Raw genomic sequence first — 12,321 nt, forward strand, 5'->3', positions numbered from 1 at the left:
CAAGGAGGGGATGTCCCAAAGTGTGATCTGTGTATCGACCCTCTGTCTGAGCTGTCGGGTCACAGGCTCTGAGTCACGGTCATGTTGAGGCCTCGTCTCGTGGGGGTCCATGTGATCTACTTGAAAGAACTCCGTGATAGAGCTCTAAGAGGGATTAGCTAAGGAAGAAGTCTGCTATTGTCTCCGTGCTCGGAGTATCCTCTCGCGGTGTCTAAGTGCCTCATGAATGAAACTTGCCAAACACGGCTGGTCTGGGTAGGAGAGGAAACGGGCCAAAATCCCATAACTATCCCTGAAGAGGCAGTGGAAACGCCCTCGGATCTCATAGTACACAGGACACCTGAAGATGAAATTCTCCTCTGTTACAACCTCCTGCATGCCACATAGTATGCATATGCGCCTCTCCCTAGGTAGTTGCTCCGCTCTGCCGCTTTCGATGCGAAGTTTGTGTGAAGAGATCCAGAACTGCCCAAGAGAGATCCTCAACGAGTGGGGTAGGTGAATCTGCGTGTATCCTGGTGGGTCAATGAAACCCTTCGCTGTGATATGTAAGAAGTGATCATTGTAGAAGCTAAGCTTCACCGGGAGTTCACTCGGTCCCAACCACAACCAGGTCCGAAATGTGTGTAGCTGTAGTAGATCCTCACGGATAACCTGGTTGACCTCATGTGATAGGAGGGGAGAAAACGGAGCATCCATGCTGTACTGGAAGGGAGGTACTCTATCATGTGGAGCCCCAGTCGCTCAAACCATCTCTCTGTCTGTGCATACCAGTACCTTTGGTCTCCACCTGCTGTAAGTGCCATAGAAGAGGATAGAGCTATCCATGGTAGCTTGCTATGCCCCAAGGTGTAATCCCCATATTCCATAACTCGGTATAGATACGTGATGACCTGAAATGCAATATCTAGCTGTAAAGGGGGTGACCCAAACTCAGCCTAAATGAACTGGTGAGGAACGGATGGCTTACCACGAATCATCCGTGATAACATGAGAACCTGTAGCCGCCCCACATAGGCCCACTTTGTATCCGACAAGTTTGGCTCCCAACAAGGGCTGCTGTACATCCCCGCTGGGCAAACCAAGGAGTCAAAAAGCAACCCCTTGGTGCGTGGATCCTGAAAGTGCGAGCGGAAGCACTGTCTCTCTAGTCTGGCCAATGAAGCATACCCTCTGCTCAAGCGTGCTTGCATCGCAGGTCTCATAGTGAAGCTGGATCCGGAGAAGATAACCCCAAGATAAGTGTATGATGAAACTATCTCAACAGGGGACCCCTCAAATGTGAATTGCTTCTGGCATAGAGTGAGGGTCATAGAGTGAGAGCCTTGGTTATATGCTTGTTTGGGAGAAACTAAAATGAAATCGTTTAGACTTCACAAGCAGTTGTAGCTTGAATGAAGAGATTTTGGACTACTTTGATTAGCCTTCTCCTTTAGTGCTAGCCTTCGTCATGGCTGAGTCTGCCCTTCACCTCCGAAGTGCCGACAGAAACTTAGTACGAAGACTCTGTATAAATGGATGCTCAAGTCTGTGTGGGTGTGTGGATTTGTATGTGTGAGAGCATATTTTTATACTATGGTCTACACCCATTGTTGGGTGCTGGTGATGTTAGTGGGGATGTCATAGGAGCTAGTCCTTGCTATACGTGATGAAGTTTATGGTTTCAATCTTATGAGTGACTATCATGAGATTGAAACTGCACTATGTTGTGTTTTTAGAGGATGAGTTTGGGAATGTTCCTGGATTCATCTAGGTATATATATTGGTTGTGGGTCTGCCTGCTTGGAGAGTTAGAGGGGGTCAGACTCATGGTCAGCCTAGAGGCTATGCAGCCATACACATGTACGGAGGGATGCGGGGTTTTTTTTCACCTGCCCCTAGGCCCATGATAGGCTGCCATGATGGCACGGTTGCTGCTGAGATGGTGCAGTGGGGTGCAGGGCTGCGTCTTCCCGCCCCCATGGTCTGTTTCGGGGCTGCCACTAGGCCGCCTTGGTTGGGGGGTCAACCTGGCCCAAAACCCTGGTCAAGACACCCGACCAACAGGTCGGTTATAGCCCAACCCATGGTCGGACCTGGTCGGCCATACCGCCCCATTTCCCCGAGTTCGTATGCATTCCTCTCTCGTTCTCTCTTGCTTTCGAGTTCGTAGTGTGTGTCGGAGAAGTTTTTTTCTTGTTTCTGAGTTGCTTTAATTTCAAGGTCCTAGGTGTAATTAAAGCTTTCTTTTTGTATTCCAGTGATCTCGATTGCTTATTTCCTTTCCATAATTACTTGGATTGTCTTGTGCCAACAGAGATTGAAAACAGGGACAAGGGCAGCCGTTACATTCAATTGGAAAGTTTGGTGTCAGAGGAGAATGTGCATTGGGTTGACACTTCCGAAGGATTAACTTTCGCCCTAAGACATTTGAGCGGGGTCACGTTGGTAGGCATTGACTGTGAGTGGAAAGCAGTCAAAGTTAAAGGAGCAGGGCAAAGCAAGGTCAGTGTGAGTGCAATTGAGTATGATGAAGTTGCATGCATTTGCGAGTGTACCTGATAATTTGTTCGGTTAGATATGCTGCAGCTTCATAATTGAACTAGATCAAAATGCTTCCGAGGCAAACATTTTCATTGCACTCAGTGCTTGCACATCTTATTTGGTTGTCATCCTTGGCAATGATTCACTTTCCTATTATTACTCATCAGCCGGTGGACATACATTTCCAATTCCAAACTGCCTTTTTCTAGTCAGAGTCCCTTGAGTTTTGGCATGTTACTGGGTTTTGCCCAAGAGACTCCATGGGTCTTTACCCAGTATAGCTGCTCATGCTTGGGCACTGATGATGACATTAGTGTTGCTTTGCTTGCTAAGTCTGTCTTCCTTTTGTTTTCCATAAAAGGTTTTGTTTACCTTTTTTTCCTTCTCTTTCATTCTCTCTTTTATTTTCTGTGTAGATTTTTGGTATTTAGAACAGCAAAAAATCTAAAATTTGTATGATTGGACTTATTCTAGTCTTACAAATATATTTTCCTGATGTCAGTGTATGCACACATTTCATGTTTGGGCCTGTTTGTTCATGGCTTGCCAATATGTGACGATGTCCTCTGTAGTCTTAGCAGTGTGTTGTGCTATCTCAATGTCCTAGGTTTGTTTTTTGGTAGAGACTACAATCAATTAGACTGGTCTTCATGAGAAGTAAAGGGATTGTGGACTAGTTTCTTTGGTTCTCCTTGACTGTGGTTTCATCTTTGGAGTGTTAATAGAAGCTTATGGCAAGGACCTCTGGATATGTATGTGTTCATATGTGTGGATACATGTGTGTATGTACTTGTGTGTGGGGACATTTGTGCATGCATGAGAACAGATATTTATAGAATAACGTGTCCACATGTTTGATGTTGCCTGCTTAGCAGAGATCTAAATTTTACCATATGAAAATCATATCCAATTTATGGCTTCTTGACATTTTGAGGCTCTTTCTTTTTCTATTAGTGTGTGGGCCTATCACCTGTGTTTTTAAAAGGTACATTGCTGCAATTGTTTGGATGAAGTGTTTATAATCATACCTTGGATAAAGAGAACATGGTTACTCTCCTTCTTTAAGTGCTTGCCCTAAAGACCAATTATCCGTGGACTTAAAGACCTCTGGCAAAATCTAATAATTTGCTTGCTGTAATTAAGAACAAAAGAGCTATAAGAATTTAGTATAAGATTAATTAATGAAAATCTCAAAAAAGTTGAGGCTTTCAAGCTAATGGGTTCTTTCTTGGAAGAGCACGAGCAACATCAAGAAGAGTAGTGAAATCTTCCACTCACATGTTATCACATTATAGAGTTTTGGACTTTAGAACAACAAAAATCTGAATTTGTACGATTGGATATATTCTAGTGTTACAAAGGTATATATACATTTGCAAAACTTCACCATGGTTTGTGAAGGCATCCACCACTATCAGCGCTGAGTTAGGAGAGTAGAATGACAGGGTAGCAGTACGACTCATGTTTGTAAGGTCAGACCTCTTCAACCTTATAACATGAAGTTTGTGTTGCAACTTCACGAACTCGGTGTGGAAAAGCATAGTGGCAGGAAAAGACCCCTCTCACTAACATAATGACTCATGTTTTAAAGATGAGGCCTTAGTAAGGACAAGAAGATACAATCAAGGAACTCCTGTACATACAGTGTGAATAATGAACATGTGTAGGTGACAATGAACATGGAAAACAAGGAATTCATGTATGTACAGTGTGGATTATGCCACACCTATGTTTCCAGATGTTCACTAGGCTGGTTAAATTAGATTTGCCTCAGCATTTTTCAAAAGCAAGAATGGTCGGGTGCGTTGACTCTTGAAGCACAAATTGCCCCGTATGAAGGAGTAGCTAAAATAATATCCATAGAAGAAGGCTTGTTGTCGAGCAAGGCTTTTTTTTTTTTCCAGAGAAAAAAACTTCTATTGATGCTTGTAAAAAACGATCATACGAGTTGGCAAATACCATAAAGGTGCCAACCATGAAAATCACCAAAAAATTAAATGCTGGCTGTCAGAAAAGACACTCCTGCTGCCAGAGATCCCAGCTCCCTGCCTAGGGATTCTCTGTAACAGGGGCTAACAATCAGGGTAACGGACTATACAACCATCTGATCTCTGTCAAGGTGATGTTGTAGAAAACACCTGCAGGCCAAGCCTTGCATAAACGTTCCCGTCGTGCGACGGTAGCTTGAGAACTTGGAGAGCCTCGCTCCGAAATGGCACGAAGCGTGAAGATGATGTCCTGCTAGATGGCTACCAAGGTGGCCGACGGTGGAACATGGTGCTGGCCCATAACCCAAATGGCGCGAAGCGTGAAGATGATGTCCTGCTAGATGGCTACCAAGGTGGCCGACGGTGGAACATGGTGCTGGCCCATAACCCAGCTGCAGTGAGCAACCCAGATGTTCCATGCCGTAATGCTGGGTACTGTCTCCCACACGCTGTCCTCCGATGAAGGAAGAGGTCGATGGCTATTGGGAGGGGTCGCCTCATGAAACTCAATGCTGTGAATTCATAGGCCCTGTATCCTGTATGCTGGAGAGACCAGTCAATGGGAAAGGCATGGCCACCCTCTGACAACCAAGCAGCCATGCCCCACGTGAAGTCCCTCTGCGTGTCCTGAAGCCTCGCTACGATCCGAAGCGCTCCTCGCCATATCCTCTGTGCTGTTGGGCAGCTTTAAAGGCAGTGGGGGACCGTCTCCAAAGTCCCAATCGTGCATCTAATGGCAGCTGCCATCCACCTGCATTTGCTCCAACCAAGGGCCAACGGGAAGACCTCCATGGGCTATCATCCAGAAAAAGTAGGAGATCTTCCGCGGTCGGAGACTGGATTAGAGGCGTGTCCAGAGCCTGGATCTCACCTCTCGAGGTATGTGCTGTGCTGCCCAATGCCTCTCTCTCGACAGAGTCCAGGCTACCGTCTCCAACTGCAAGCGGCATCCTATGCGTGTAGTATAAGAGAAGAAGGGCGCCTCCTCCACTCTCTCTGAGTGGCCTACTTTGGACGGCCATAACCACTCGCGTGGGTCCCACTGTACCTCACTGGACGACCCTCCCATAACCATAGCGCCAATGAGTTGCATCCAGATCTGAGATGCAAGAGGGGTCAATCGACTACTGCTGGCCCAGACGGCCCACTAATCTGACCCTCTGCCACCCTAACTTATCCAAGGCTCCAATTATCTCTGGATCTCCATTTGTCAGAGAGTGCAAGAGTCCACCTGGACCCACACTGTAGAACCGGGGCTCGACTGAGAATGGGAGGGAGGGGGCGTAGTTGAATCCGAAGAGGTACCCCTATCCCTGAGAATTGGCCCAACCACTGTGCTGGTGTGAAATTCTTAAGGTCCGGCCACCAAGACTTTGGGATAGCTGCCTCAATCTTTGCCATCCTCGGGCCGTGCTCGGAAGATGTGAGAGGGTCTCTAATTGTACCTCTGTGTCAGCCGGGAGTCTCGTCCATGTCCTGAAAGATCGATTTGGGTCGCTGTCCCACTGTGCCCAACCAATATGTAACCTCTGTCCTAGCATGTGACCATCTTGATCCTGGACCTTCGGGTGCGAGATCAGAGGCTGTTGTGCAAACTCCTAAAAAAGTAGAGGACTAGCCCGGATAAGTTCCCTTGCCAAATGCTGCCAAACTCTGAAGAGACTCCGCATCAAGGGAGAGCCCTTTTGTGTAAGGGGGGCCTCCAAGAAGAGTCATCTGTGTGACTGCTGCCACTGACCACCCGTGCGGGGGGTGTTCTGAAGGAGACCGCGTTGCAGAAGAAGCTTCCAAGGCTCTGTACTTGGAGTGAGGCCTCTCACTACCAACTTGCCCAACAAGGCTCTGCTCTGCATCTTCAGATCAATGATGCCCAATCCTCCTTGGGCCTGGGGCAGGATCATTGTCTATCAGGCTCGCTCGGGTGTTACGTGTGCCACCCGATCCTGCCCAGAGGAAATTGTGCACCAAGCGCCTCAGTTGTCCCATGCATCCCCTGTGAAAACACCAGCAGGAGGCTATGTGCCAAGCGGTAGCAAGGAGGATGCCAACCTGGCAGCCAAGGTATCTTGCTGTCTGCCCCCTCGAAATCGAGCGGAAGTCTAGTGTTGTGCCCCAATCTTGGATCTCTTGTACCGCCTCTGTCGTTGCGAGAAAGCCGACTGATTTGGTCTAGTTGTTCTTGGAGCCTGAGGCTAGACAATACACTGCCAAGGCCTCCCTAATTGGTTCCAAGCTCCGAGCTGAGCCCTCTACAAAAAGGGCTGTGTCATCTGCAAACTCTGAGTCCAAAAGCATCTCCTCTTGTCAAATTGGTAGCCTCATCCCTGTGAGTCCCGCCGACTGAGACCTCTAAAAATACCCTAGGGCCTCGGCCACAAAGAGGAATAAGAAAGGGGCAAGTGGGCATCCCTGCGAAGCGAGCGGGAAAGAAAAAAGGCCTCCCCTGTGTAGCCACCAATAAGTATCTGGCTCGAACTACCTGCATAAAGGGCCGAGACACCCCTGATCCAGCGATTTGAAAAGCCAAGCCTCTGGATGGTGCCCTCCAAGAAAGACCATTCCACTCTGTCATAGGCCTTCTCAAAATCCAAAAGCAAAATTGCGAGAGGCTGAGACTCCTCTCTGGCCCAATCCAGTTCCTCCCAGAAAGTAAAGGTGTTGTCCAAGATGCTATGCTCCTAGACAAAACGTGTCTACGTGTCATGGATGATGTCTCCTCTTGTCGAATTGGGAGCCTCATCCCTGTGAGTCCCGCCGACTGAGACCTCTAAAAATACCCTAGGGCCTCGGCCACAAAGAGGAATAAGAAAGGGGCAAGTGGGCATCCCTGCGAAGCGAGCGGGAAAGAAAAAAGGCCTCCCCCGTGTAGCCACCAATAAGTATCTGGCTCGAACTACCTGCATAAAGGGCTGAGACACCCCTGATCCAGCGATCTGAAAAGCCAAGCCTCTGGATGGTGCCCTCCAAGAAAGACCATTCCACTCTGTCATAGGCCTTCTCAAAATCCAAAAGCAAAATTGCAAAGGCTGAGACTCCTCTCTGGCCCAATCCAGTTCCTCCCAGAAAGTAAAGGTGTTGTCCAAGATGCTATGCTCCTAGACAAAACGTGTCTACGTGTCATGGATGATGTCTCCTCTTGTCGAATTGGGAGCCTCATCCCTGTGAGTCCCGCCGACTGAGACCTCTAAAAATACCCTAGGGCCTCGGCCACAAAGAGGAATAAGAAAGGGGCAAGTGGGCATCCCTGCGAAGCGAGCGGGAAAGAAAAAAGGCCTCCCTCGTGTAGCCACCAATAAGTATCTGGCTCGAACTACCTGCATAAAGGGCTGAGACACCCCTGATCCAGCGATCTGAAAAGCCAAGCCTCTGGATGGTGCCCTCCAAGAAAGACCATTCCACTCTGTCATAGGCCTTCTCAAAATCCAAAAGCAAAATTGCGAGAGGTTGAGACTCCTCTCTGGCCCAATCCAGTTCCTCCCAGAAAGTAAAGGTGTTGTCCAAGATGCTATGCTCCTAGACAAAACGTGTCTACGTGTCATGGATGATGTCCACTAGTTGAGGGCGAAGCTGCAAGCTTAAGACCTTGGCCAAGATCTTGTACGCAGTGTCAAGGAGAGTGATCGATCTCCACTGTCTCAGGTTCGAGCGATCCCTCCCCTTTGGGATCAGGCATATCCAGCCATGACTCAGGGTCGAAGGAAGAGAGCCCGAGTGAAAAGCCAAGCGGAGGGGGGTATGAATGCACTCCTAGAAGCACCTAAAGAAAGCCGGGGACAACCCATCCTCCCTGGGGCACTTCGGGGATGGAAGAGACCGAAGGGCCTCCCAAAGTTCCGCATCCGAAAAAGGCGCATCTAATTGGCTGCTCACACTCCGGGAGACCACCTTCGGAACGTGTGTCCAAATTGAATTTTGGGCTGCTAAAACCTGCGGTGACCCCTCCTCGGCCTAAAACAAGCGCTGATAGAAATTTGAGGTCAACTCCAAGATCTCCTGCGGATCCGAGTGCATCTGCGCACTAGAGTCTCTCAATCTCTACAACTGTGCGCTAGCTAATCTAGGGCCAGTGGTCTGAAAGACTGCCTGGTTGTCATGTCACCCTCCTGCTGTACCCACCGAGATCTAGAGTAGTGGTAGGAGTACTCAGCCCCTGTCTCACCTCAGTATCCTGAAGCTCCAAGCAAGCACACTCATACTGGTCTGCTGACCAATGTGACTCTAAATCCTGCTTTCGAAGACTTTCAATGGAGGCCAAGTCCTGCTGCAAAGCCCTCTCTCTCTCTTGAAGGGTATGACGGCGGTGCAGAGCATGGGTGCGAAGCTCCTCACTGCGGGGGGACTTAGGTTGCTGCCAAATAGCTGTAATACACTGTTGTACCTCCTCCAGGAGCAAAGCATCTGGAATGCGGACCCCTCTACGGTAGGCCACGACGGGGATGCTCTAGGTGAAGAACGATAGGAGCGTGGTCTGAGAGGGTAGTCCCTGCTAGAATATTGGTGGCTCCACCCCTATGCATGGCCCAATCTCCAACATAGAATCTGTCTAGTCTCTCAAGTAGACCATCGTACCGTCGTTGCCCAAAGGAGAAACTGAGACTGCCAGGAGACCTAGAGAATTCCGGTTTCCTCCGGGGGTCCCGACCGCAGATTGAGAAAATGAACTACTACCAGGTGCTTCTTTTTGAAGCAGCATCTCGGATTAAGAAGCACCCCTGCGCTTATTCTCAAACTCGAGATTGTTGAAGTCACCTCCAACAATCCATGAGTCCATATCCGAGAGGAACTCCGTCAACTGCCTCCAAAAGGCGGGTCGCTGCTGTCTACAAGCTGGGGCATACACGTTGAGAACCCCAATCTTGGAGTCTCCAACCCTCAAACCCATCCATATTGCTCTGCCTAGGATGAGCAAAGCTTGCCTATGAGTGGGAGCCTGTACTGAAACTTGAGACCTTTGGGACTTTGGTGCGGGTTTAGATGGGGAGTAATCTATGTCAGTGCGGCGTCGTACCAAGGGCATAACTGGCTCGATGCCTACCTTGGTGACCCACTTCCTCAGAAATGAGGAATCAACCACTAATTTGTGTGCACAAAGCTGTAGAGTCCTGCTTAAGCTAAACCTCGGGTCCGAGGCGAAGCACACAGACTGCAACACCTAGCTCCCAACGGTCAGCTAAGAAGCCAAGCTGAAAAGTGGCGGTGTGACCATGGGTGACCCACATCTCCCTCCCCTGGGGGGAAAGCCATTCCTCCATCATGTCAAACATTTGCTGCTGCATCATAAGGTCGAACATGTTGGGATATCTCAAGGTGTATGCCCCAGGCACACCTTGGGTTCTATGTGTGTGTGCTAGAGGCACAGTTAGGTGCCCATAAGCACTATTAGGTGGTGGTAGATGCCACATAGGCTGATTGAGAGATTCTAGGAGCTGATTGAGGAGATGATTGTGGAGCTTGGTGGCTCATGTAGAGGTGCCTACATATGGACCTCACCCTTCTTCATTCTATAAGCATTCTCTTGTTTTGTGTTCAGCTCCATGCTTTCCTTTCACTTCTCCAACATGGTATCAGAGCGTTATGATCCTCCTTGAGCCCATTTATGCCATGTCATCATCATCATCTTCTTCTTTCCCACCTTCCTCTCCATTTTGCCCCTTTCTGGCCAACCACTTGGAAGGCTGAAGTCTCCATCTATAGGCAACTTCTCCCAGAGTCCTTTTGGCTAGAGAGACCCTTCATATAGGCGACCTCCCACGTTAGAGCAATTAAGGAATGGTGCCCTCAGAGCCGCGCAACAACTGCTTTCTTTCTGATGCCATTTCGTGCAATACGACTTGTTGGAGCAACCATTTCAAAATTCCTCTGAGCCACGCTTGCACAACAACATGAGCTAGCCCCTGTCCAAAGTGGTCCACCAAGGAGGGAGCAAACGCGAAAAAACCAGTCGACAATCAAGCTCTTGGCTATGGTGACGTGACGCGGCATTTTGACTTTCCTCTTCAGTGGCTCTTCTTTGGTATACCAGCTTTATTTCTACCTAAAAAGCCCTCTTTTCTTTGTCTTGAAGAGTGAGATACAAGCCCTCCAAGATCAGGCCCTTGTTTTGGACAGTTTTGACAGTGTTGTGAATTTGGTGCTACATTAGATGCTACTTTGGCATTTCTGATATTTTAAAGTGTTGAATAGCATCAGTACAATTGTGGCTACAACTTTCTTTTAGGTTTCTATACTTGGATTTGCTCGGAATACTTTCATTTAGCCACCTCTATGAAGCATGCAAGTTGAAGTATCATTTCCACTATGATTTTTATTATGGAATTTGGTTACAAATCTTTGCTACACCAAATGCTTGTACTTTGAAGCTTTTCAGTTTTTTCTAGCCTTGTAAGAGAGTAGATGTTAGAATTATTGTTATAATTTAGCAGTGACCAATGTAACGTAATAAGTAGGTTAGGGGCACTTTTCCCTCACTTAGAGGTTTTTCCCCCTAACCACAGTTAGTTCACTAACTACGGTTAGTGAAGGATAAGGTTTTGTCACTTAGACAAAACCTATCACTCTATTCAGTTGTACGACACTCATCTATTGCAACTATCGTTTTAAGCTCTCTCTCTTTCCTGTTCCTGCTCTCTCACTTTGCTCTCTCCCTTGTTCTCACATTTGGTATCAGAGCAGTGTTCCTTCCCGGACATGCTCCCAGCTCCTCCTGCATCATCGCCGTACAGCCCCAGCCCGTGCAGCTTCGGTACCATTTCGCATCAGTCTGTACAGCCATTCTAGGCTGTTCCGTACGTCCGTACCAGGCTGCCAGTACAGAACGTCATTAGCTATATAGCCCGTCGCCATCCGTACAGTTCGTTGCCAGAATGTATAGTTCGTCATCGCCGTACCGTATAGCGCTTGTACCGTTAGCCGTACAGCTCGTCGCTCACGTACAATTGCAGTGCATGTTCAGTACTGTTCAGGTACACTGCAGGCAGTTCGTACATCATACAAACTTCCGTACCTACAAGCAACGTTCGTACATCGTACTACTCTGTCGTATGTCGACCGTACACTTGCCAGCTGCGCAGCTCATGTTTTGTGTCGTATACATCTCCCTACAGCAGTCCGTACAACTAGTACGGGACTGCTTCGTTTGCAGGTGTTGTGTTGGAGAAAACTCTCTGTGCAGGTTATTTTCTTTGTAGGTACATTTTGTAGGGAGCCATTGTTTGACAGAGTAGATTTTTGGGCAGATTTGAGCATATTCTTTGAATTGGGCATTTTGCAAAATTTGGGGCTTTTCGTGGATTTGCCCCAATTTCAACTCATTTTCACCTCAACATTTGGGGCTTTTGCAATTACACTACAATTTTGCAGTGAAATTTGGGACTTTTGCAGGCAGAGAGCAATTTGTGCAACATTTGGGGCTTTCAGACCATTTGCCCCTTTCCGGTTGCAATTTCAAGCCACAAATTGGGGCTTTTGTGTTGGGAGAGCAATTTTGCAGGTTTTAGTTCACACTGCCTTCGTGTGAGTGTTTTGAAGCACTTTTGGCAGGTTTTGGGAGAGATTGAATGCTTTGGCAGATTTCTGACAGAGACATTACAAAGATTTGAGTTGCATTTTTAGCCAGTGTTTGGCTGTATTTTTTGGGATTTGTGCACTCCATTCCCAGAAAGGGAATTCAGATTTGCATTTGCTGTATTTTCTTTCTCAGACATGGCCCAACAAAATCAGAAAGATTTCGGTTTCAGTGGTCTCTCACAAGAGGATAAGCTGGATGGTACCAACTACTCCCTCTGGAGTTTTATGGTACGCAATATTCTGA

At 47.9% G+C, this 12,321-nt stretch overlaps 1 protein-coding gene across 6 annotated transcripts in view; it reads left to right on the top strand.

Moving 5' to 3' along the window:
- The window catches only part of LOC147895400 (uncharacterized), a 127,426-nt gene that overhangs the window by 44,921 nt on the left and 70,184 nt on the right, over positions 1–12,321 (top strand). For all 6 annotated transcript variants that reach the window (XR_015542033.1, XR_015542032.1, XM_087384181.1 and 3 more), the window contains one exon: positions 2,297–2,484. Coding sequence is in view for 4 of the 6 variants with exons in the window: in XM_087384181.1 (XP_087240307.1) it covers positions 2,297–2,484 (188 nt within the window). In the remaining 2 variants the exon portion in view is untranslated. The remainder of the gene's footprint in view (positions 1–2,296; positions 2,485–12,321) is intronic.

Source organism: Dipteris shenzhenensis, chromosome 13 (assembly GCF_047967505.1).
Source record: "Dipteris shenzhenensis isolate YYH24624 ecotype China chromosome 13, Dip_SZ_1.0, whole genome shotgun sequence".
NCBI classification, from domain to species: Eukaryota; Viridiplantae; Streptophyta; class Polypodiopsida; order Gleicheniales; family Dipteridaceae; genus Dipteris; species Dipteris shenzhenensis.